The 26,545-nt window shown below is 42.8% G+C and overlaps 3 protein-coding genes across 3 annotated transcripts; all 3 read right to left on the minus strand.

The window, feature by feature from the left end:
- Window positions 1-2,235: 2,235 nt before the first annotated feature.
- On the minus strand, window positions 2,236-8,498 carry LOC129595474 (uncharacterized). The gene is made up of 5 exons (XM_055492496.1): window positions 8,238-8,498; window positions 4,893-5,715; window positions 4,228-4,330; window positions 2,593-2,967; window positions 2,236-2,518 (listed from the first exon to the last, which is right to left on the minus strand). The coding sequence occupies exons 1-5, from the start codon at window positions 8,262-8,264 to the stop codon at window positions 2,236-2,238; spliced, it is 1,611 nt and encodes a 536-aa protein (XP_055348471.1). The 5' UTR covers window positions 8,265-8,498.
- Window positions 8,499-12,281: 3,783 nt separating this feature from the next.
- On the minus strand, window positions 12,282-14,299 carry LOC129595490 (uncharacterized). The gene is made up of 2 exons (XM_055492515.1): window positions 13,918-14,299; window positions 12,282-12,414 (listed from the first exon to the last, which is right to left on the minus strand). Exons 1-2 carry the CDS (start codon window positions 14,163-14,165, stop codon window positions 12,291-12,293), a joined length of 372 nt encoding a protein of 123 aa, XP_055348490.1. The 5' UTR covers window positions 14,166-14,299; the 3' UTR covers window positions 12,282-12,290.
- Window positions 14,300-16,256: 1,957 nt separating this feature from the next.
- On the minus strand, window positions 16,257-22,843 carry LOC129595475 (uncharacterized). The gene is made up of 3 exons (XM_055492497.1): window positions 21,452-22,843; window positions 18,399-18,501; window positions 16,257-16,650 (listed from the first exon to the last, which is right to left on the minus strand). The coding sequence occupies exons 1-3, from the start codon at window positions 21,909-21,911 to the stop codon at window positions 16,257-16,259; spliced, it is 957 nt and encodes a 318-aa protein (XP_055348472.1). The 5' UTR covers window positions 21,912-22,843.
- Window positions 22,844-26,545: the final 3,702 nt, after the last annotated feature.

The raw sequence follows: 26,545 nt of genomic DNA on the forward strand, positions 1-26,545 counted from the left end.
TTATGTTGTACGGAATATATTATCTTGTTTACAACGGAGCGATCCACTCACATACGATATGCAAGGAACTCCGAAATACACTGTGGGGTTCACTGCAAGACAAACTATGCGGTTAACTGTGTGGTTTACTGCGGGATAAACTGCGGGATCAACTATGTAGTTCACTATGGGATAAACTATGCGGTACGCTGTGACTAAAATGTCAACACTTGACCGTCAGATTGCCTTGCGGTTGATGGATGACAATGTCTAGAACTTATTCGAATTTGCAAAATAAAATGCGATACGTGAATTTTGCGTTTAAAGGATGTTTTTGTCCAAGAACATAAAGGGTTTTTGATTACCTTGTGCCAGTTTGCAAAAACCCACGATGAGCTCACAAAGATTGTGGTACTCGAGTGTACGTGTCTGATTAAGAATTGAACTGATTTTCAAGGACATCCTGATTTTTATTAATTTTGCAGACCTTAAAGAAAACCTTTATTATTTTAATAATTATACATTGATATGAATTGCTAATGAACTAATAGCAGTTTTAATTGCTTTTTCATTTTCTTGTGGCACATAACTGTGCGAGTTTATTTGAGCTTCTAATTACATGATATTGTGAAAGCAGAATGGACTGGAATTGCTAAACTTGGAGAAAATTGCTGAGTGCACATACGTGAGAGGAGCAAGTACGCATACGCGGATCCGTGCGCTCAGGCTCAGGACGCGTGATGACGTCCGCTACAAGCAGGAGCCTTTTACATATAATTTTTTTGTTTTGGCTGGCTGGTAGCTTGTTGCGCGCCATATAATTTAGGGGAATAATAGTAACTGCCTCGCGGAAAGTGACTAGAAAATGGTCGGTGCAGACGCGTTCTTCCCTCGTATGGGAACAATGCCCTCATTGGCTGTGATAATTTAACATCACAACCAATAGAAATTATGAAATACCGGATTACACGGCTCGATTATACTTAAATATTTAGTAGCGCCTAATTAGTAGCACCTAAATTCATATCGCGTTGCTATTAAAAAATTTAGTAGCACCTAGATATACTAGTAATTTGCATTGCACTGCAATAAAATATTATAAGCACCTATTTAGTAGCACCTACATATACTGCACGTGCATTGCAATTTGCAATAAAATATTAATAGCGTCTAATTAGTAGTACCTAGACGAAATTCGCATTGCAAACGCGAATTTATTAAAGTATTTAGTAGCACCTAATTAGTAGCGCCTAGACGGTAATGTAATGGTTGCAAACGCGAATTTATTAAAGTATTTAGTAGCACCTAATTAGTAGCGCCTAGACGGTAATGTAATGGAGCCCATTTCGCAATTTCTATTGGTTGTGATCACGGCCAATGAACGCATTGTTCCCATACGAGGGAAGAACGCGTGTCGGTGCAGTAAGTGACAATCTGACTGCGGAGCGCATAATTAGGCAGTGTGATGAACGTAGTGAAGTGGCCATCGTTATAAGCGCAAACTTCGCGCTGCTGTATCTTTACGTAGGAAATTACCGGACAAGCTTGTACGTCTGCGTAATAACATGCAAGTAAAATGAGTTTTCGTAATTACAGTTAATCAGAAGACAATGAATCTTCCCAAACCGCCCTGCCTAGCTAGGCGCCGGATGACTCAGCTCCACTGAAATCATATGGTTTTATGCATAGACACCAGCGCGATCGTCTCCCCTCCTAATTACAGTATACTCATTTTATCGTAGAAGTGTAGTTATTCGCAACCGTAAATCTTTGTTTACTTTGGCACCGCTGGCCTGCGCGTCCGCGCCTTCAGTCTGTACCTCCTGCGCGTCCGCACCTCGTATAAAATGTAATAGGGAAACAAAGACGCAATAAAGGCTATGTTTTTATAAAGCGCTAGATTGTCAGATGGTAATGTACGATGCTGCCAGTGGTGCATTGGACTTCAGTTTGAACTTTGGAGGTAAACCCGCGGGCTCGCAGCCGATATAGCGCCATGCATTATGCGTACGATTGCTTACTTATACGTCAGCAGCAATTGGCAGTCCCCTGCACCTATGTATGCTGCATACATACTGTGTATACTGACCGTATGCTGCTAGATGTCCACATAAAACCAAGCAAGCAAGACCCGCTAGCTCGTTATTTTGGCGACGAGTACTATATAAATCACTTCGTTCAAAGACAGGAGTGGCCGGCCGAAGATATACAAACCACAAACTTAAACGAATAACCCGTGATGGAGTCAAGGCTCACTTACAGTTGGAGAAAGTTGCGAATGGGCTGCCAATCGTCCGGATACGCCAGGGTGTGCACCCAGCGCGCGTGCACAGTCGTAACCTTTCTTAGCATCTCCTCAGTGACCGGCGGGAAGTTGTCGTTGCAGGCGAGCATGAAGCGGCTGGCCATGTGCATTTTGCCGTCGCTGCACTTGAGAAAGAGCCGCGGAATGCGGATCTGCAGTTTGTCGATGGCCAGTTCGTGTGACTCACTAGTCAGTCGCTTCATGAATTCCCGCTCGTGAGCTGGCAGGAGGCGGCTAACAGGATCATCCCGGTAGGAAATATGTGCAAATAGAATATCGACAAAAAAGCTGAGATTCTCCAGTTGTACAGTATGATATAGTTGCAGGTGTGCTTATATGCCGTTAGTTCAATCATGGCCGTATGTTTCAACCGAGTTTTCCTTTGGTGGCTGAAATATGCGCCTGGGTCGCCGTTATACGTGTGGTCTTTGAAGACGATCAAAGGCAGCCTGGTGACCATTATAGCTTCAAGCAAATTGTTCAGGAACAAAATGTGAAAGGGCGGGGGAAAAGTCAGCAGTGTGAGGCTGATTGTGCTTGAGCTAATTGAGCGGAGGAGTAGAAGTGCCGCTTTGAAGCAGTTGCCGTTGTCCACCTTCAGCCGCCAACAGCTCTCTAGCGAGATACTGATGTGCTCCGTCATGCGCGGACTGCTCAGCAGCAACTGCCACAATGCGCACACCCTGCCAAGACAAACACATGCGCGCGGTTAAAAAATTTTTTTATTTGCAAAGAGTGACCGGGCGTAAACCACAAAAATTAAACGGATACGTACAGATATGTAGTAACATACTAACATCTCTGTATTAGCACACCGTCCAGTCCAGTGGCCTCAGAATTAAATAATAACATTATTGTAAACGTCAATATACCACCACCGCCAGGTAGTACCACATACAGAGTACATACTCTAACAATGAAGTATAAGCGTGGACTATAATATTACTACGAGTATTCATTTTTTTGTTTGGCAATGGTCATTGGTCACCGCACATAACAAAATGCCTGCGCGCTGGAGACTATAATTGAAATGCCTCATTTAAATACTGAAAAAACAATCAAAATCGTTAGTGTCACCAGTCATGTAATTTTGCTGTCACTGGATCGGTCGTGGACAAATAAGTTGCTGAACTGTTACGTATCTACTAAGCGCTAATAACTGTACTTTTATTGGTGCTGAACTTTAGCACTAAATAAACCCCAAAGCAACTGCGAACGTACATGGGCTACGCCAGTTGCTGGGTACAACATAGGTACTCACTACTCGTACAACAACAACTCACATTAACATTCATTAATCTTTACTGTACACTCCATGAAGCGAAACCAGATTCATTACAACTTTCCCGAACTTTTACCACGAATTTTTAAAAAGAGCTTTTTACAATTTGAAAAAAAAGTGATATGGAACTGGTTTTAGTTCACATTATTCCTCTTGGCAACAGGCAAAGTGCCTTTTACGGAGAAGTTTCAAGGAGATCGGATTTATAACCTAAGTTTTGGTGCAGGACAATGCATTCAGATTTTTGGTTCAAGCTAAATCGTCATATCTCGACAACCGGAAGTTGCGCGCACAAATGCTTTCCTCAAAGATGTATGCAAACTGCCTGCCTTTAGAACAGGACAGAACAATACAAAAAAAACGTTTTTGAGTGCCAGCAAATGACAATTTCAGTGGACATACCCGAAAAAATAACCACCATGTACAAGGCCTTGAAAAATTCCTTAAATTAAGCTTCCACTAGAGTTTCCACCGCCCTTTAAGCTGCGATTCGAACTCGAAATTGTGCCTGCAACTGCCGGCTGCTGTGATATCGTCCCGCGAATTTATGTATTTAATTTACACTTGAACACGTTAAACAACTAACTGTCCACCGCCAAAGTTAAGGCTTTCGTATTACCCACGGCCAACCCGGTCTGTTGATTGCTTTGTTTTGCCGTACCGTTTGGTCCTCATTTGTGAATGCACGTCCAGGTGGGAAAATATGTCACTCAGCAGCGAAGGGGTTAGATCACGGATGGAAGCAGTCAGCACCAGTGTGTCATCTAGATATGAAAACATCCCAAAGAAATGAGAACAGACCAAGACATGATACTTCGGTTTCATTTCCGACTAAGATACTTCGATTTCAGCTTTAACAAGTTCCCAATCGTGCCGACCGTTTAAAATTTTCTAAGTTTAACGCGAATTTTCTATGGAAGTGCACACCCAACTTCGCGAGAAGAAACGTCGCAGCTGGCTCGCAAACAACTTTCTATCGTTCGTTAGTTCTTTTAGAGTGAGCTCAAAACAATGAACTCTCTGTACTTACTTATTGTACATATACCGATTAAAACTCAAAATTTGCGCGCAACAACCGGCTGCTGTGCTGTCACCGAAAAATATTAAAAAAACTCTCGGTCGAGCAGACGTTATAAGCGCTACGAAGCCTCTTCATACGTTAACCTCTGAAAACGTTACATTATCCGAAGAACGTTGTAACGAAATTGTCAAAACAGTAGTGTGTGACTAAGAGTTCTACTCAGGGGCGAATTTATGGAGGGGGCACGGGCCCCCTCCGGAATTTTTCAAAAGTGAGCACTTCAAAAAAGTAAAGAGGGTGCTAACCTGCTTCGCATAAGACGCTTTCTTCTGCGCGGAATACTCGGTTAGCGATTGGCGGCAGTTCAGCACGGCTGATCATATGCTTTGCCAGCGCTTCCGCCAGCATGGCAGTCGTCCTTGGTGGGCTGAAGTCGATGGTAATGAACATACAGGCATGCTTTTGAATGCGCAGATGAAATCTACAAGACATCGACGGAAGTGAACTACTGGAATCGTCTTGCCCACTAGCTGTGTGGATATGCATGATGATTCGGTATTTGTCGGAAGGGTCGCTCAGAAGATCTTGTGCTCTGGCAAATGGGATGAAGTGTTTGGTGCAGACTAGATCACTGCGGCGCTCCAGCAAGGATGGCCAAGTGGGCGGCAACTGACGGACAACCTGACCGATGTCGACCAACTCGAAATGACCTCTCTGTGTGGGTGCGTCAGTCGTAACAGCATTAGTCCGAATGCAGTTCATTCCATACATCCACTGACAGCAGGATAAAAGCTGCGTTATAAGGGCTGGACGGAAGCGAAATGGTCCATTATCTTCGTCACGGAGAGCCACGAAACTGTTCCGATAACCTGAAGCTTCATTATTACCGCCGTCATTTACGTAGAATGGGAAGGACCAGACGGCTCCCATATGCATCCACCGCGGTGCGAAGGTCTTAGAACCAAAATGAATGAAGGCCTGGTCGCCGTCCAGGTCCTGAATGAAGCCGAGCCGCCACATGCCATCATCGTTGCGTACGAGCACAGTGTTCTGGCAGTTTAGCTGATCGACATCCGTCCACACCCTCTGAAATCGCGGCATCACACCCAGCGAAAAGGCCATTTCATCCTAAAAACAACGAACGACGTACTCAGGCTGACGTAACTTAATCCTCTATCAGAATTAATCGGAATGCGACTTTTGACTTCACATGCGCTGTGCCATGGTGTTCTCCCCTAGAAACGCTTGTAAACGGTTTCCGAAAGAACTTTAACCCACTTTGCAATGACGGGGGAAGTCATCACTTCATCACTAAAACTTCCCACGACCGGCGTTGGCCGAAGTGCCGCACATGTGTGGCGGTGGCAGCAGTTATTTCGCTGTAGTGCACTGGCTCGCGTGGTGTGGCTTAAGTGCTTTCGTCATCGGTTTTTTATAACGCAAATAACTTCAAAACGAGTGAACCGATTTTGAAAATTTCAAGTACTCTAAAAGAACAAACTTTCCTGAATCCGTTAAAACAAAAGGCGGAAAGAAAAACGAATCAGGAGAAGAATAACAGAAGCTGGCCCACTTAAGTGTATGTCGCCCAATCACTTATCATAGTGGCCCTTAACTGTCTTTACGAGCAGATGAAATGGCACCACAGAGTCTGGTGCATGGAAAACAGCGCACACGCTGCTTGACGTTCTACGTAACGTGTGCGCTGTCCGACAGGGGCAGGCAGGTAGCGGCCGGATCCAAAAGTGGTGCCGTTTCATCTAGCGGCTACAGTACAGTATCTGTAAATGATACGACCCTCAGCGCAAGTACTGTAAAACTATATTTCCCTGTTTCCGCCTGCGCTCCCTCTAAAGCAATACCTAAACGGCCTAATTTGCGTCTCATAGTTCATCGGTAACTGCGATTTCGGTTAGGCGTTGACCCAACTTCGAATGACTATGATGACACTGTCCACCGGCACACTGTCTCATTTTTACGAGCGACTGTGAGGAAAACGCTGCTGCTCGCACTTAAGACAATCTAAATTAGGCCCTTCTCAGCGTTTGTTCTTTTTTTACGGCAGTTTCCTGCGAAGCGAACCGTGACAGGTGCTTATATGCGGTACACGACGGATATCCGTCGTACCATATAAGAAACTGTAGTTTCTGTTTTTGGTGTCCAAATCCGAGTGTAAACAAAGCAACTTTTTGGCGGTCGTAGAGTGCGGAAGTGCCCGGCAAGTTGAAGGCAGCGGTCGGGCCTAACGGCGATGTGTGAGGTGTGTTGTGTTCTGGTCGATGCGTGACGAATAACACCATGACATGTAAGAAAAATGTGTACAGATTTTACTGATTGTAGGACATTAGAAAAACTCTAGAAAATTGTCGAAAAACGGGAAGTTTCGAGAACCAGTGTTTGGCAAAGAAAAAGTCTAACTGGGCAGAAACAGAGTAGAATGTTTACAACCTTACAAGGGGCGCTCGAGAAAGAGTGGTTGCGTTTTTTTACAAAGTTTAAAGCATATTTTTACTCGGGATTAAGATCGTCACATCTTGTTGCGCTATGGGCAGAATTACTTCAGATCGGTTACTGGGTATATGGAAAATTGTTTTAAGCATTTTAGATTAATAATTAAATACCTGGATTATATTATGTAATCTTACATTTAAGAATTTGGCGGAACCTGCCGGCACTCCGCTCACGAGTTGAGCGGCCCCGTAGGTTCAAGCTACTTCGCTTTCTCAATGCGAAAGTCTCAAAATTGTAAGCTAACAACTTTTTTCTATGGTGTGCGAGCACTTTTATTACTCTGATCTTGTTAGTTTTCCGCTCTCCTGCCTTTCCGGAATCTTTCCGTCCATAAGCGAATCTGCAGTTGGCCCACTCGAGCGTTCCAGACGTAAACTATTAATTGTGACGGAGCACAATCAGTTTCAAGTAAAATCTCCGGACTGATAAAGCTATGAACGCAACGCTTACTGAAAACATATAACATAAAATTTTGTTGGCAGAGGTTAAAATAATTTCTAATATTCTCGAATTCCAAGAACAATACTTTATGGAGCAATAAATTGTAGCACTAGTAGTATGGAATACTTAAAGGTAAAACAGTAAGCACAAGGTTTAATAAGGCTTCTTTGATATGGTTTGGTATGACTTCTTAATATACTTCTTTGATAATCTAACGATAGTCTTATTATATGACTTACATATCGTACGTTATTGCTAAAACTGCGAATGTAACACAAATAATTATTACTGCACGAATATTTAATGTTAGTCGTCTCTATGCTCATAATATTACATTTGCACTTCAGATGCGAGTTTGTAATAGACAAATTGCTATTCACAAACATAATCGTTTATTATCGACAAGAAGTCATTTCTTTGTTTGAAAAGAAATTAAAAGTTTGTTTATTATTAATTTTATCTGTAACTTGTTAGACGAATAGAGAAGTATTAAATTACGACGGTAATAGTACTCTAGGTAATCGTTGAATTACCTAGAGTACTCTGTAGTTAGTAGTTACTGTACAGTTACTTATGAAGAGGACGCCGCAATGAGGGCATGGAAATGCGCCAAAATCTCTATGAACTAACTACAATAAAAAACATACAGTAAGTGCAAAGTACAAACACACAAGGTACCCTCAGCGTGCAAAACGTACGTTCTCGGAGGTTCTCAGTCTCACCATGCTGACAGGTTGATGATACGCTTAGCCGTGCAATCGTCCAGAGTACTCACAAACAGAACATTAGGAAAAACACTGTATTTCTAAGATTACGAGCTCAGGAATTCCGTATTGCGGCATAATTTTGGCACAAGCAAAATCAGACTTTCCAAGGCGCAATAATATCATTCCAACGAAGACGCCAGAAGCTGGATCCCCACTATCATGCATTGGCAGCATTAATACGTGCTACATCGCAAATTATTAGCACATGCTACATGGCAAATAACGTGCAGACAATCGTCAGCCACACACCGGCAGGGCTGCGCATGTGTGTGCGGCTGTGCGCTGTCCCAGTCTCTCTCTCCTGCTTTAGAGTGACTTCCTTCGGGCTGCAAGCAGAGCATGTGATCTGCCGGTTTCGGTGGTTCGGGCAAGATACCTGGTGCACAAACCCGTCGCGAGACCCCTGTGCAATTTTCAAAAACAAACTCCTCCTACAGTTTTCATCGGAAAATCTTTCTGAATACACCATTGGATTCGTCTTGAAATTCTGAACAAAACGGTTGAGGCCGATTTTTGAAATTCGTATTTCCCCCTAGACCCTTACTACGGGCGGTCCCCAATTCGACAGCCTGACTTCTGGGGAATTCCCCCGTGCACTTTCAAAAATATACTTCTCCTACAGCTTTTATTGCTTATTTTTTCTGAAAATATTCCTGAACTCGCCGTAAAATTCTGAACAAAACGGTTGAGGCCAAATTTCAAAATTCGTTCCTCCCCCAGCCCGTCTACCCGGGCGGTCGCCTATGTCACAACCCAAGTTTTGGGGCTTTTCCCCCTGACCCCTCAGAAATGGAGAAACCATTTGCGCTTGAAATACTAATTGTATCACTGAAAAAGGCTCGAGAAAATGTCTTTGACTGCCCTTGGGGGCCCGGGGGGATTGCCCCAAGAACTGGGCTGTCGCATTGGCGACCGCCCGCAGTAAGGGTCTAGGGGGAAATATGAATTTCAAAAATCGGCCTCAACCGTTTTGTTAAGTATATCAAAATGAATCCAATGGTGTATCCAGAAAAATTTTCCGATGAAAACTGTAGGAGGAGTTTTTGAAAATTGCACAGGGGTCTCCGCGACAGGCCTGCTGGTGCATTAGTCACGTCTTCAGACCGTTAATCCGTTTCACGCATGTACGAGTAATAAAACGTTCGTAATCAATAATATTGCGTTCGTAATCAGTAAAAAACAAAATAATAGCTAATAAATAATTAATTACCATATCCGCCTAGGAAGGACGCATTAAAAATTTCTCATAGGCGGCAATGTTAACTGCACAGGCTTTATATACGGTCCATAACCCTGAATGAAAAACCGAAAACTATTTATTTTGCCTAATACTGTGTAATATTCTGCATTCTTGAAGATTATGTTTCAGAATTTAACGCTGCAATGAGAATAGTTACGAATTCTCGAAGATTTGGTTCTAAAGCGGGTGGCATGGGCCAGCGCACGCATGCAAGCTTCTCTTATGTGGTCGCTCGACAACCAACAATCTCGCAGCCACAGTTTGAAAGACAGGTTGAAAAAAGTATAATTTGAATTTGCCGGTGTGTGCTGCAAGCCTGCACGCCGTGCACGGTAAAATAACGTTGTACACTTGCTGTCTCAGCATTCGCTGGCTATCGTGCCGGTACTGCCGGACACCGAAAATCTGCTACCAGAACTATAGCCAATTTCCGGCGTACAACTTGGGACAATGACTTTCGCATGCTCAGCAGTTTGCTGCGAAAAAGCAAGCTCGTGACTTTTTCCGCCGCACAGGCGGAGGATAGAAAAGCGGGATTGTACTTGTACTTACAGGGCAGATACATCTTCGTACCGCTCGCTTTTGAAACTCTTGGACCATGGGGAAAATCAGCTAGCCGTTTAGAGAAAGAAATTGGCAAGCGACTTCAACAGCATACGGGTGAGCCTCGCTCCCATGAGTACCTTCGTCAACGTCTGTCGCTGGAAATTCAGCGAGGCAACGCCGCTTCCGTTCTCGGTACAATGGAAGGAGCGGCAGCATTAAATGAGATTTTGTTATTTTGATTAATTGTTTCGAAACTGTGATGTTACCGCATTTTGTGAAATAAAAATCTCACGAAAAGCTCGTGACGGCAAAATTTTAAATTAGCAAAATTGCTCGAACAGTTATCAAATAAAGAAGAAAGCAAATATTTTTGATTACCCATTTGCAGTTTCAATGTTAAACAGAGAATCCGCATGCTGTCTGTGGAACTGGAATGCGGACTATTTGCAATCGCACAAAGTGCAATATCCTGCTATACTTCAGTTCATCACCGGGGATGCTTTTGCGGTTGCTGGCGGTTTTATGGCCACATAAATAATTTTAATATTATTTTTATTTCTGTAGAAAATTTGTAACATAAGTACAATAAGATGCAATATGACCTGTTAGTGCAGTGATTATGCATTAAGCCCAACTATTCTTTATTACTCTGTATATTAATTTGTTCGTAATCTTCCAGTTATTTTTAACCTCTTCATGTTTTCCCAGACCGACTTTCATCTCATAGGGATCCCCTTAAGCATCCGAAAGGGCAGAGGATAAAAGGTGGCAACGGCACCTGCCACTGGCAACTGCCACCGGCAGTGGCAGTTGCCACTACGTGTTCTGGCTAGCGATAAAATGTGGCAACTTAAAAAAATTTAGAATCAGCTAAAATTCGCCTCGAAACGATTTCGCCATCAAACGATAAGTTATAAAGGAAGTACCTTTGTACTTTAACAAATCCACTCTATTAGACTTATGTTTTCGCATGCTTTTTAACGTTTTTTGTGTTTCTAAAACAGTTCCGTATATCCCAGTTCCCACGTACTTGCTTTCTAGTCGTAATACAAGTACAAACTTCGCAAATTAAAACAGCATTTATAACAGAAAACTGGTATCATCCCATTTCGCCTACGGGACATTTCGCCTACGGGAAGTTTCGCCTATAAATTCGATTCGAATCATGAATAACGCTAATACCGAAAGCGTTTTCTTCTGGTTTCTTATTTTTTCTTATATCTCCATGCTTTCTTAGGTGTCTTAGGTTTTCTTCGGTTTTCTTAGGTTTCTTAGTTTGTTTTTTATGATTCGAATCAAATTGTTGTGCGAAATGTATTTGAGCGTACCCATTACACAAAGCGCGTTTCCCCGTGGTATTTGCATAGATACTCGTTGCTTAAAAAACTGTTTCATTCTGGCCAGTGGATATCGCTATACCGTTTCGAACCTTCTCCACTACAGTAGTTTTTTGGTTCCGTTTCCCCAGGGTCCGTAAATTTCGAAGGCAGAGCAAGGAAATCCAAGTTAAGTTATCCCAGCCGAAGCGTTCCATTCTGGTATTCACATAAGAGCACGAAATCTGGGCAAAACTGTTTGATCTGGCTTGACATGTATCACATTCTGGATGACAAAAATAAAGCCACCGCAGAATCTCGGAGTCGCATTTGGAATTTAGATTACTAAAACTTGGACTTGGATAACTTGTCTTATCGATTCGATTCCGTTTTCTTGACTGTTTTTATTGTTTCTCTTTTCTTCTTATATTTCATACTTTTCTTTTGTTACTTACTTTAATTTAAAAACGCAAGAATACGCTAAAGTATAAGAAAAATAAGAAGACGTATGTTCTATAAAGTCGATTTGTGAAAATAAAATGATTCTCTTTATAGAAGTTATCGTTGGATGGCAGAATCGTTTCAAACTGTTTCTGAATTTTTTTAAAGTTGGCACGTTTTATAGCTTGCCAGAACGTGAAGTGGCAACTGCCACTGCCGGTGGCAGTTGCCAGTGGCAGGTGCCACTGCCACCTTTTATCCAGAGGCCGCTCATAAAGAATGCATATGCGTAAACAAAAGCAGAATTGCTTTATGTTAGTCGTATTGAATCTTATTTCGCAAGAACATCCTAGTCTGGCCATCGAAGCTTCGCCCGGAGGTTTTTCCAGCTGGTCATCTTTCAACTGCTTTCGCGTATCAGACAGGCGAGGATCAGGGTTTTCAAACGCAGAACAGTTCGTCGATTCCATACACAGCCATTTTGCTCAGCTTGGACACATCCAGTACCCTCAAGTCCACATCGTTCCAAATTTGCGGAGTTCCGTCCGGATGAAACCCGCTGAACCTGCAGAGCAGGGTAAGGCATTGACACACTGAAGCTAAGGCACGAAATAATGCACAATGCGTGACTGAAACTGCAAGTATCAAGTTTCTACTAATGCTGGGGTAAAACCAGCTGCCCATGCTGCTGCTACAACCAGTAAAATCTAGTTATTCTCAGGGACAGTACTTACTTTTGTCCTGTCTTTATTGCTTACTTTTCTTATCCCTGTATAGTGTTAAGTCAAAAGCGGTTTTAATATCGGGCTGAAAGGAATACGAGCCTAGTCGTCAGTGGTTGTATGGAATTTGGTTGAGAACGTGAACGGCAGAGGAACTGGGTGGGCGCTATGATTTATTGAGTTTTTGGTTCAGAAGCTGAAAAAGTCCGCAGTATGTAGACAAAGTGTAGAAGTCTGGAAGTCGCCGATCTAGCAACTAAAGAGAACATCGAGATTCGAGATGTGCATTGTCAAGACGAAAAGTGCTCGCGCTAAGTTGGTCAGTGCGTTGTGTTGAGTTGGTCACGTGATTCACCGGGAAAGGGGCTTTGGTCTGAGATGCTGATTGGCCTGCAATGGTTTTGGTTATGAGAAATACGTATGCAGAGTTGGCCGTGCAGTGATTTGAGTCGCACTTATAAAGTACAATTTGGGACACTCCGCAGTGCTCTGGGATCCGGTGGTTTACCCCTTGGCACTGCGGGATCTGTTGATTCCCTGACCGGAACGCAGATGCGTCTGTCCGGGCGGTAATTTAAGTACGTCGGCGTGATAGCATGCAAATACAGTGAGTTTTCGTAATTACAGATACAGTAATCCAAAGACAATGAATCTTCCTACACCACCCTCCTTAAGCTAGACGCCGGCTGACTCAGCAGTCTCAGCTCCACTCAAGTCATACATTTAAAAAGCACTAGTTTCGTCAGATGGTATTGCAGGATGTGGGATGCTGCCTGTTGTGCACTGGACTTCAGTTTGGAGGTGACACCTACAGCCAGTATCGCCATGCCTAACTGGGTATAGGTTATGATCATTTTGTGGTCCCCTGCGCCATTTACCTATATAAGTATATACAAAGTACTACAAGATTCGCACATAAAATCACGAAAGCAAGACCGGCTAGCGCGTTATTTTGGCTACAAGCATAAAATCACTCCGTTCAAAGACAGGGCTGGTCTACGACATACAATGGACGCAGTGGCGAATTTAAGGGGGGGCTCCCGGGGCTAATGCCCCCCCGTAACTCGGACGTGAAAAAAATTCGCAAGAGGGGTACGTTGCGAATTTTTTCTCGGCGGAGGTCGCCAAAAAACAGAGAGAATACTCCCCCCTTTGGTATGAGTTCTCTAGCCCCCCGTCGAAACCCGCCTAGACCCCCCTTTGAATGGACGCCACAAATGTGGTTACAGCGATAGCCGATAGCGCTATGCATGCATACAGCTATCGGTGTAACCACATTTGCGGCGATCACTGTACAATCCAGAAACTGGAAGAGATAACCCACGATGAAGGAAAGGTGAACTTACAGCTGTATGAAGTTGCGAATGGGCTGCCAATCGTCCGGATACGTCAGGGTGCGCACCCAGCGCGCGTGCACAATCGTGACCTTTAGTAGCATCTCCTCGGTGACCGGCGCGAAGTTGTCGTTGAAGGCGCTCATGAAGCGGCTGGCCATGTGCATTTTGCCGTCGCTGCACTTGAGAAAGAGCCGCGGAATGCGGATCTGCAGTTTGTCGATGGCCAGTTCGTGTGACTCACTAGTCAGTCGCTTCATGAATTCCCGCTCGTGAGCTGGCAGGAGGCTAGGGACATGGCTATCACCGTACAAAGCGTGTTCAAATATTTCGTACGATAGGTCGCCAAAAAATGCGGTAACTCTCCAGTTAAGCAGCAAAACGTAGTTGCAGGTGTGCTTGTATGCCGTTAGCTCAATCACGGCCGTACCCTATTAAAAGTTTTTGTGTCAATGATAGTTTTTTCAGCACTTTTTTTCGTACGTTTGGTGGCACGTGATACGTGCGATTCACAATACCCCTTAAATCGTTACGTTTTTATCCTGTAAGACACAAATTTGTCCGCTAACCGCCATTTTTATTCTTTCCAGGCATTTTTTGTCCTAGTACAAATATGTACTTTTTAACCGGGAAAATAGTGACCATAAAATTATTATTAATTTTTTTGTTTAATTAGACGAATGCCGTAAATTGCGTATGTTTCTCAAGTTGTTCAGGATGCAGTCACTAGTATGTAGTACCTAATATCATTAATTTTATATTGTGAGTGATGACGTATTGGAAAAAACATTAATAGCTGCACCGTAATTATTCGACGGTAATAATCATTACATTCAGTAAATCTGGAAATACCTATGAAGTCTTAGGTAATATGGTCTACTTGTGATCTTCAATCTTAAAGTACGAAAATCAGTACTGCTTGCGGGTAAAGGGTTTTGTTAATTACTAGAACAAAGTTAATGACCATTCAGTTCACAGCCAAGTGCAATTGTCCTGCTTGTTTTGGGCAACACTGTGCAGTCGATAAAATTAACGTGTTGATTATATTTGCCAGTAGGATCCATTTAATCCTTTTTAATGCCATTAGCCGATCTGCAAAATTCTAACAATTCAAAATAGCTGCTCTTCTCACAAGTCAGCAAAGAAGTGCAGTCACTGCGCACTGGTATAAGATAATAATTGGTCACACCGTCAATACAGAACCACAGAAATACTGCATTTTCTAAACAGTTGCTTTGAATCAACTACTGTAGAATTAGATGCCGGATAGGTATATTCCGAAATTAGCGAAATATAAGTATAAACACCGGTCGTATCAGCAATAAAATTTAATAGTCCAGTGCGGTGCATGCGAAGAGTGTGTTCGTCTGACATTTCACGTTTGGACTTGTGATATCACAGACTAATTTTGCTGATACAGAGTACAGACTCAGTACAGAGTGACTGTACACTCAGTGTACAGAGTGAAAAAGTCCTGCATGTTGATACTGCCGTTGCGAATTCACTCCATGTGAAACACTGATAACACAAGTTTTTTTCGTTATTCTGACTCCAACCGTGACGGAATGTGGTACAGAGTACAGTACATGATGCAGATTGCAGACTGTACAATGTGCGCATTATCAATGCGCGTAATAAGTACGCGTACATGCATGTACACTATGGCGATTTATGGCGGCGTTATAATTATTTCAAGTAGGCATGCGTATGCATTCATATCCTTTTACACAATTAATTATAATTACGGTCTTGTTAGCTTGGCACACGCGGCGCGCTGACTGACCACACTCTACTAGTCGTGTTGGGAAAGCAATCGCATTTGGTGCTTTCTGACGAAGTCGATTTTCTACTGGTTATTTATTTTATCCAAATAATTAAACAAAATGTAACTTCACAGAGTGCTTGAGACTTTAAAAAAAGATGAACCGTTTTCTTGCTGTTTTTTACGTCGTAAAGAATTCAGTGGCGAAAATGCTTTAGCTACGCCACGTTTAGCCATGTAACAAAACCTAATAAGACATATATAATTATAAAAATAATTTTCACAGTTAACATGTACCAGCACAATAACCAACTGGGCGAAGAAAGCAAAATGAATGTAAACGATTGTTATTAATTTTATGCTCACTGTTTACCCGCGCATTACGCGATGTATTCGCGCGAATTCAACTGAATTGCTGTTTTCGACATATTATTCTTCTTATCGACGACAATTTTCGTGTATTGACGATAAATTTGTCGTACACAGCGCAGATAATTGTACTGATCAAGATAAAAAAGTATTGTGTGTACGTTAGCATGTCCTCATCGGACGTGACTTTTGTGAACCGATATGCAAAGTCTATAACACATCAATTTTTTCGTGACTCACTCAGCCAGAACGCATAAGTATGTCTGATAACACAGAAACTATTAATAGGGGTATGTTTCAGTCGAGATTGAAGTTGATGGTTAAAATTAACTCTTGAGTCGCCGTTATAAGTGTGGTCTTTGAAGACGATCAAAGGCAGCCTGGTGACCATTATAGCTTCAAGCAAATTGTTCAGGAACAAAGAGTGACAAGGCGGGGGAAAAGTCAGCAGTGTGAGGCTGATTGTGCTTGAGCTAATTGAGCGGAGGAGTAGAAGTGCCGCTTTGAAGCAGTTGCCGTTGTCCACCTTCAGCCGCCAACAGCTCTCCAGCGAAATACTGATGTGCTCCGTCATGCGCGGACTGCTCAGCAACAACTGCCACAATGCGCAAACCCTGATAACACAACACGCGCGGTCGGTTTAAGCCACCTCAGATAAGAGCAGCTGATGATAAGATCGATTTGATATTTTAATGCACTATCTGTATTCTGTACCGTATATAGGGGGACAAACAAGTCTACTCGGCCCGTTTCCTTGTACTGCTGCCGTCAGCCGCCTGGAATGTGACGTTGCGGCAATACATACGGCTAAATCAGGCGCGGTACATAAGCGCCATGTATAGCCACAACGTAAAACACCAGCCGGCTGACATCAGAAGTACAAGGGACTGGTTCGGCTAGACTCATTTTTCCCCCTATATGTTTTAATATTGGTTTGTTAAGTGTTGCCTGCCAACCGCAACGAGCGCTTTTTCAGTCCTATTCGACTTGTCATCGGAAAACAATTACGAAAACCCCAAATATTCTAAAGGGAAACGGCTCAACAGGCCTACACACGTGTGTATCCACCACAGCTGTCGGTTGCGCACACTCAAAAACACTATTTTGAAATGTTTTGTCTTGTAGAGGGCAAAAAATTTGTACAAAAGGGATAGAATGGAATGAATGGCACTTGCTGACGTCACCCGGCTGGAGTTTTATTTGTGGTTGGCCTCGGAAACATGGTGCACATAAACATGGTGCTCATGTACCGCGCCTGATGTAACCGTATTACTGCCGCATACGCATACGTATACGTATTAACGTCATACTCCAGGTAACGACAGCAAGTACAGGGCCCTCAGCACTCCCGGGAGTGCTGAGCTGAGGCAACTGTCAGCCCCTTTTATGATAATTATTGCTGGCGCACGGGACGGGAAAAAAACACGGGCGTTGGCTGCGTGTACGGAGACTTTGAATAGTTTTAAAAATAAGCGATTTTAACCTGGGCCAGCAAATGCTTCGAGCGTTACGCCAATCGTGATCATGACCTTCGCTCACGTTTTATCAAAACTGTCGCTTCGACGGATGTTGGCGCCGTTAGGGCGCTTTGCACCGTACTGTGTATGGGCACTACAGTTCCCTTTTGTACCCAAGTTGTGTTATTGTTGTTGTTATTGAATAAGGTGAAGTGTAAGCGTTTATACATACAATACTATCAAAGGAGAAAAAGCGTAAACGGTGTCAGAAGTGCAAATTACAAAACACAAATCAAAGTTCGGAAATTAAAACAAATTAGATTCCCGTGCACGCTGCCTAAACCCGTGCAGACGCTCGTGCACGCAGCCAGTGCCCGTGTTTCCCGTGCACCCAGCATGGACCTTTGTATTTACTGTCCGTACAGAGTGCACGCTGAAAACCATTTGTGCAAGCAGCATCCAGTTATTGATATTATATCAAATTACAATCGAGAAAAAGTTCAAATGCACTGCACGTTTAAAATGCAAGTTTTAATAAGCACCGAAAGTCAGCTTATTTATAATTTATCACTTTGCGTTCTGCTGTAGAATCGAACAAAACGATACACAAAAGTGTTTTGGAGCGCCCGCAAGTGGCGGTTTCGGTGGATGTACTCGAAAAAATAGGCAACATTTACCGGGTTCATTTTCTAAAATGAGCGTCCACTATCCCTTGTAAACTAAGTACTTCCAGTTGTAACTCGAAATGTGCCCGGAACAGCCGGCGACTGAGATATCGTCCCGCACAGTTTAAACACCTGAACAAGCTAGTCGACTGTACTGTCCTCCGCCAGAGTTGCGGCTGACGGGGCTTTTGGGCCGCCCACGGCCCACCCGATTTGATGACTGTTTGATTATGCCCGTACCGTTTGGTCGCCATTTGTGAATGCACGTCCAGATGGGAAAATACCTCACTCAGCAGCGAAGGAGTCAGATCACGGATGGAAGCAGTCAGCACCAGTGCGTCATCTAAATATGAAAACATTTTAAAGAACTGCAGGTTGAAACAGACCAAAGAATTTCAAAATATTAACTGTAAGTACAACGTTAACAGGTTTGCAATTGTACGTCTGCACCGACCGAATAGGAATTATGAAGCTTAAGCCCAGACCTGCTGAGGTTGACATAGACTGCGAATTAACAGTACTTAATGATTTTATTCCGCAGGGGGAAAAAATACGCGAAAATTTTATACGTACGTGAAGCAGACCAGAGCGTTGTCGTTCAGGCTTTCTGCCCTATAACAGCCAGCGCTAAAGGGCTGAGTCTGGATCTGACCAATGAAAGTTCGAGTCTGACTACTCTGTATATGTTAATCTTATGTTATTGTTATGTTTCCTTGTGTTATTTTTTATATTCTCCTTCGTATGGTTCTTCTTTTGTCTGGTGTTATTTGTTATGTTCTTCTTCATAAGTTTATTCTTATGTTTTTCTTAGGTTATTCTTGTTTTCGTCTTATTCTCTTAAGAATGTTAAGTTAAGTTAAAAATAAAATATAAGAAAACATAAGAATCATATGAAGAAGCAGATGAGAAGTGATATAAGAAATAGGATAACAATAACAGAAGAAAGACGTAAGAATAACGCAAGAATAACTTAAGACGTAACATAAGAAATAACATAATAACAAAAGAATATCATAAGAATAACATATACTCAGATCACCGTGGTTAGATTCAGACTGTACTTTATCGACCGGAGCGTAGCGGAGGTCCTCTATATTCAAGACTAATGCACTGGTTGATTTCTGTCAGTTACGGAAACCCGTTACAGATGTTCGTTACGGAAGTTCGTTGCGGAAGTTTGTTACGGAAGAGCGTTACGGAAGTTCGTTAGGGAAGAAACATTCTTAAGTTTCGCTGCTGACCGCTATGACGTCGTTTTTGGCTTTCGTGCCATAGCGGGTTTTACAGCGGTACTTCAGCGATTGATCTATGTAAGTTACATAGACAGCACCCACACTTTTATGTACAAATACATCCTACGCATCCCGCGTAATGCACACGAGCAGGCCCGTCTTTTGCTTTTTGAGGGGGGGGGCACCCCATTGTTCTCTCCGAGGGCGAACAATGGGTGCCAGTTCCAAAGCTGCTGCCAGCTGCTGCCACCCGCTACGAATTACCATTTAAGGTGAAATCCCATAACTGTACTTTACTTACGTCCCCGTAGTTACTATAGACTCTTTAACATTTTTTCGTAACTTTAAGGTTAACTTGAAAGTGTTTAAAACTTTAAAGGTTGCATGTATTATTCATCATTCCTTAAATTTGCGGCATTTCTCAAAACCTGGCAGAACAGCCGGAAAACTAGCTCTACGCAGGTGTCTTTTGCAAATGAATAATCCATGGAATTCTACTTATTAATTATGTTCTTCTAGACCATTTCTTTCAAGACGTAACTTCTTAATTAAGTGCAGTTTCCAACAATTTTTAAGTTAGCATTACGAGTAAAAAACAGCCCTGCAACAAATATTTACAAATTTTTGTGCGGTTTGCTAAATTCACTATGTACTGCATCGTGTGCTGACCTATAGAAGTCCCGAAAACGTTCTGTAGTGGAAATTTCGCTTAAGCCTCGCTCGGGTCTGCCAATGCACGACAGCGTGGATTTTTCTAGTTAAGGAACTGCCGAAACTTCAGCTGATTGGCGGAAATGAGGAACGTTTCTAAAACCAAAGTACTGTGTACAATACAGAAACATATTAGGTACATACAGTACAGTGTGCACTGCTATATCCCATGAACCGTTTTCCTCAATTATGTACACCCACTACAACGCAGGTTATTATAGACCAAAATTAATGTCGAAATAAATAACACATTTTTTCGTCTTTGTAAGCAATTTATTTAAAACAGTAATAAAACGCAATTTATGAGCAGTGAAGTAGTTTCGTCGGATGGCTTACGCTTTTGACATCATCCGTATGCAAGAACCAATACAGTTTTTCATGATTTCCGAAAATTCATTCAGCAAATTCAATGCAAGGTTAACAAGACAATATTCGGCCTGAGGCGTCAGTACGTAGCTACATATGTACATACATAATAAATAGCTACTACCGTACAGTGAAACTTCCCTACAACATACACCCTCCGTTCCAGGCTTTCTGAATATTGTTACAGAGGGGTGTATGTTATACAGAAGCACTCCCCCCAGGGGCACTGCCCTCATGGGCTCAGGGGCACGGCCCCCGGGAGTGTTATTTAACCAAAAAATAAACAAAATATCAGAGTGTGGACATTATCGGTCTGAATGTTGGTTTTGCTGCCCTTTTGTATGCTTGGAGCTGGAAGATCTGGTACTGATCAGATTAAAAACAGAAGCCGGAACCTTATTTTAGAGACACCGAAATGGTTTTCTTCACCAGCCTAGTAAACCGTATGTTACGCAGGGGTTGAATAAGCTGGGAAAGCTGTTCCCGGTTCCGTAAAAGGTGTATGTTATAGCTGTAAAGGGGTGAATGTTATTAAGAGAACTGCCCCTGTGTTATAGTCTACCGGGCGGTTTGGTTCCCAGCTTCTTGTATGCAGCAAAGGGGTGAATGTTATAGGAAGGTGAATGTTAAGAGGAGTTTCACTGTATTATGTAGTGCACAGTAAAGGTGGGTCTCGAATTCTAAGCGAATGTAGCTAACAACAGCCGTAACAAAGCGCCGTTGAGGAACCGTAACAAAGCGAAGCTTTGTTATGGTTCCTCAACGCATGAGTGGGCGGTAGGCAGTGGCCACGGCTACAGAGAGGGTTCGCAAAGCCAGGTGTTGATGTATTGTAGCTAGATTCGCCTCGAATCTGAGACCCACCCTAGCCATTGAAAGTAGCACTAAAAACTCTCTGTACATGCAGCGGTCTTTAGTATTACTTACAGTGAGTCACATGTGGCACGATAGCAGTTAAAGACCTAAAGCGGGATAACTCCTAACCTGTTTCGAACGGGGCAGTTCCACTTGCGCAGAAAACTCGATCAGCCATAGACGGCAGTTCACTCCGACCGACCAGATGCTTCGCCAACACTTCCGCCAACATGGCAGTCGTAAGTGACTGTGATTTTGAGTCGATGGTTATGAACATGCAGACATCTTTTTGAATGCGCAGATGAAATCTGCAATAGAAGGGCGGAAGTGATGATCGGAGCTCGTGGCTCCCAAGAGCCGTGCTTATGTGCTTGATGATCCGGTATTTGTCGGAAGGGTCGCTCAGACAAACTTGGGCTCTGTCAAACGGGATGAAGTGCTTGGTGCAGACTAAACCATTGCGGCACTCCAGCAAGGATGGCCAAGTGGGCGGCAATTGACAGACAACCTGGCCGATGTCCGTTAACTCGAAGTAATCTCTCTGCGTGGGCAGGTCAGTTGTGGCAGCATCGGTTCGGATGCAAAACATTCCATGAATTACAACAGGATAAGAGATGCGTTATAACGGCTGGTCTGAAGTGAAAGGGTCCGTTGTCTTCGTCGCGGAGAGCCACAAAAACCGGAACGTTCAGAAAACCTTTGTATGGATACATAGGATCTCCCGCATAGTAAAATGGGAAGGACCAGACGGTTCCTATATGCATCCACCGCGACGTGACCTTTTTGGAGCCGAAATGGATGAAAACCTGGTCGCCTTCTATATCCTGAATGTAACCGACCCACCACGTGTCGTTATCGTTGCGTACGAGCACAGTGTTCTGGCAGTTTAGCTGGTCGACATCCGTCCACACCCTCTGAAATCGCGGCATTACACCCAGCGAAAAGGCCATTTCATCCTAAAAACAATGAACGACGCACTCGGGCTGACGTGACTTAATCATGCACCTAAATTAATCGGAATGCGGCTTCTGATTTCACATCCACAACGCCTAGGAAAGCTGGTCTAAAATTAATAAAATTCGACAAGATTTGAAATCCTTCACAAGTTTGCCTGCTCCTGTGATGTAAAACGAATTATATCTTTACTGAAAAAGTTTTCGTATATGAGAGGACAAGCGATTTGCGAATTTGTCTGTGGATTACGCGCACTTTTCACTTCTGGTGACCTTTACCTCTTTCGGCCTTTCAGTCATTGACTGGCTGATATCGCTCGCTTTGACTTCCATACTTATTCTGTGCTGATACTTTGACTATAAATGACATTTTAAAAGCACATTTCCCTATTTTTGCCTGCACTATCTCTAAAACAATACCTAACTGGCTGTAGCTTAGCTTTTCAGTATGTGTCATATGTTTATCTAAAATCAAACGATTTCTGGAGATCGCCTGCCACCTTTTCAGTTTTATCCTCTGCGGGCACTGCCCATAATTGAATCGTAATTAGAAATTTTCCAATAAATCGCAGTCTTAAAATCGTAGTTTTTGATTTTCCTTTGAACTGCTGTTGGGCAAGCAAATTCAAAGCGCCAACTATGCCCAGGAGGACGAACTGTGTCACTGGTAAATTACCATAATCGAAACCGCCACCCTGGCGCCTTTTCCCTAATCGCAGGGCCGTAATCCAGTAACAGTAACAGCAGCAGGTACCTTGAAAATACGCCGGCGGTTGCATCTGCCTAGCCGATGCAGAACAGTTGCGCTGTGAATGTGTCAAGGGTGAAGTGAAGGTTGCTAACGTACGAAACAATACAACTGTCGGTTCTTGTTTTTGACTTCACGGTCTCAAGGAATATTAATAATAAATTTGACGTATGTGGACGTTTGTTCCAAAAACAAATTCAGGGAACCGTACAAACTGTACGGTACAGTTTCCAGTTTTTGCCATAGTTAGTGGTAGAAAATATTCCCCCGAAAACGAAAACCTCTCGCGCGTAGCCAAAACTCGTGGCGCGAGATACTATCGCACGCAGCCAAAACCCAAAGTGCGGGAGTATTTTCGCGCGTAGACATGACGATTTATTTATTGTAAGTAACTGAGCATAGTTAAGTGCTAGTATTACAGTTCAAAATAGTAAGAACAAGGTGTAAAATATGACAGTATGTTACGTATATTGTTATTTTATGTTATTGTGTGTTGTTTTTAAAACGGGTGGCGGAGCGCATGTACAAAGTAAAACAAATTGTTATTATTGCACGAATGTTCAATGTCACACGACTCTATGAGTCTATAGACTAAACAACTTCAAAATTAATACTGCGATCTTCCATTAATACTTCAGTTGTGAGTTTGTGATAGACAACTTGCTATTCACAAACATGTTTGGTTATTATCTGCAACTGCAAGACATTTCGTCGCTTAATACGGTTTGCTATTGTATTATTATATTTAGAATTAAGAATATTTGCAGTAAATAGGGGAGATAGGGAGATATTTGTGCAATTATGGTGTATGACCATGCTGTAATAATTCGTTACCTACTCAGTGGATACCTGTGCAACAGAACTTGACACTGAGGGCATGGAGATGCACCAAAATCTCTGCAATAATTATTAAAATAAAAATATACAGATAAGTCCGTAAGTGCAAAGCGCAACCAAGCAAATTAAGTCCTCTCAGCGTAAAAACAAACTGCGTTTTCACCAAAAATTCACCAAAAATTGCACCTCACCATGATGTGATGCTGACAAGCTGACAACCAGATTATCCGCACAATCGTCCAGGGTACGGCACAAATCGAACGTTAGGTATAACACTGTATTTCGTAGACGATTACGAGCCCATCCGAAATTCCATAATTATTATAATTTTGACACAGTGCAAAACAAAACTTTTTAAGGCGCAAATGCCGCGCAATATTATACACCAGACGCCAAGAACTGCATCACCACTGCTATTATCATGCAACGGCAGCATTTATAATGCAGTCTGTCTATTGCAGTATATTCAGCACATGCTGCACAGCAATAGCGTGCAGACAACCGTCTGCCACGAACCGGTATGAGGGCGGCAGGGCTGCAAGCCGCATGTACGTACACGGTATATGAGCTGTCCCACTTTCTCTCCTGCTGTAGAACAACTTCCTTCGGGCTGCTAGCGGCGCATGTGTGCTGCTGGTTTCTCAGGCAAGATATTTCGTGCCTTTTAGTCGCGTATACCGTCGTTGTACGTACGTATTGTATGCGTAGGCCACTGAATAATCTTCGGCGGCATCCATAAATTACGTAACGCAAAAATTCGACATTTTGATACCCCCCTCCCCCTATGTCACCAGTGCTATCAAACTCAGATCCCCTCCCCTGAGCGCTACGTAACAAATTTAGAACCCCTCCATAGATATAGCATGGTGATGTCATAATCGTAACAAGTTTTTAATACCCCCCCCCTCCCCCTTTGTAACAACAGTAACGCTTTCAGGACCTCCCCCCTCCCCCAACTTGTGTGACGTAATTTATGGATGCCGCCTTATGTGTATTTATTATTCTGTGTCTTGCCACTGTCTTCTGTCTGGCCAAGACCGGTGCGCTTCTCGTGCTGCGCCGGGAGCTGAACACCGAAAATCTACTTAATAATACGTATTATTAATTTGATGCCATATTCGGCGTACAACTTATGGCAATGATTTTTGTCAAATTATCCACGCACGACCTACTGCAGTAGTTAGTGCGGTTAATTTCGCGCAAAAATTATGCGCCAAAACATCATTGTTCAAATTTTTCTAGTGTATCATAATCGACCTTTGGTCTGAAATAATTGTGTCTATCTATTTAGTAGACTTGTACTTGTAAATGGTATGCACTGTAACGTAAATAATATATGGTCTATGATATATGGTCTATGATTAGGTCTATGACTCTATAAGTAAATAATATATGGTCTATGATTAGGTAGCCAGAAAGCCGCCGTCAACCGGAAGATGCACACCGTGATGAATTTTGACCCGTCTGATAGGAGAAACACCACCGCATTGACACAGTCGTCCACGTCTGCAATCAGGCCAAAATAACCGCAACACCTCGATGTCTTGCTGTTGTTGACAAGCTCTATGTGCTCAGGTACAGTCAATACCTCCTAGCCGCTCCAAAGGTATGCGGTCTAAGAAGGGCTGCGCGGTTGTAGGGTCCGTCTTGTAGCCGGCCTCCATATCCGTCAAAATCAGATTTGAAAACATCGAGTTATAAGATGAATCTACGAATAAGTATAAAAGTACGCTATGATTCCTGAACTGGTTAGCAATATTTTAACTAGTAATAGTTTTTTATTTAATTTTTCGTAACTGTATCTTAAGTCCTTGCACTTGAAGGAAATTTGAAGAGTGCAGCCAGACGCACTTGTACGACCGCATTCACCATTCACATATACACGGCTTGCAACTAACGCATGTTAGAACGTGAATTGACTGAACGTTTATCCGGCTATACAGCACCGTACCGCTCATAGCGTACAAATTTCCTTCAAGTGCAGGGTTAGGGTACAGTACTAGAGGTTTTGCTATTTAAAGCTGTCATATATCTGTTTGTACGAATTTATTTGGTACATTTGTCCATTGATTTCCAGATAATTGCTAAATAAATTCAATGTATGCCGGTTTTATACTTCATGTGGCCCAAGCTCCAGCGCCATGCTGCGCTGCTTTGGAAGCACAGTACACTGTTACATGGTGTGTAACGCTACTTCTGGACAGATACTGGATACAATGACGATGGATCCAGGTGTCTTCCGGTCAATCAACGACTTGGCAACAACCTGCCCAATTAATTAACAACACAAGGTTTAGCTTTTTTTTGGCTTTGGAATTAAACATTAGTACGAGGGCCTGGGAAACATTTATAACGGCTTTCAGATTCACTCCCATTTGTCTGCAAAGCGGGGGACTGGTGACCTTTATTTAAACCGCATGATTGATATAATAAAAAAACGACTGCAAATGATGGTAAACGTATGGATTATTATCGATTATATTATGGTAAACAGTTTACCGTACTTAACCGTTAGCCACGGTACGGCCAAGCCGGTTGTTTTTACCGCAAAAATACAGCACCATAACCGTTAAGCCGTTGGCTAAAACCGTACGTAACCGTATGAAAACTAACTACCAAGTAGATTTTTGTAGGGTTCCGGTCGGGGAAACACTGGTTACCAACTCTAAGATATAACGGCAGCTG

Source organism: Paramacrobiotus metropolitanus, unplaced genomic scaffold, assembly GCF_019649055.1.
Source record: "Paramacrobiotus metropolitanus isolate TYO unplaced genomic scaffold, Prichtersi_v1.0 Parri_scaffold0000078, whole genome shotgun sequence".
NCBI classification, from domain to species: Eukaryota; Metazoa; Tardigrada; class Eutardigrada; order Parachela; family Macrobiotidae; genus Paramacrobiotus; species Paramacrobiotus metropolitanus.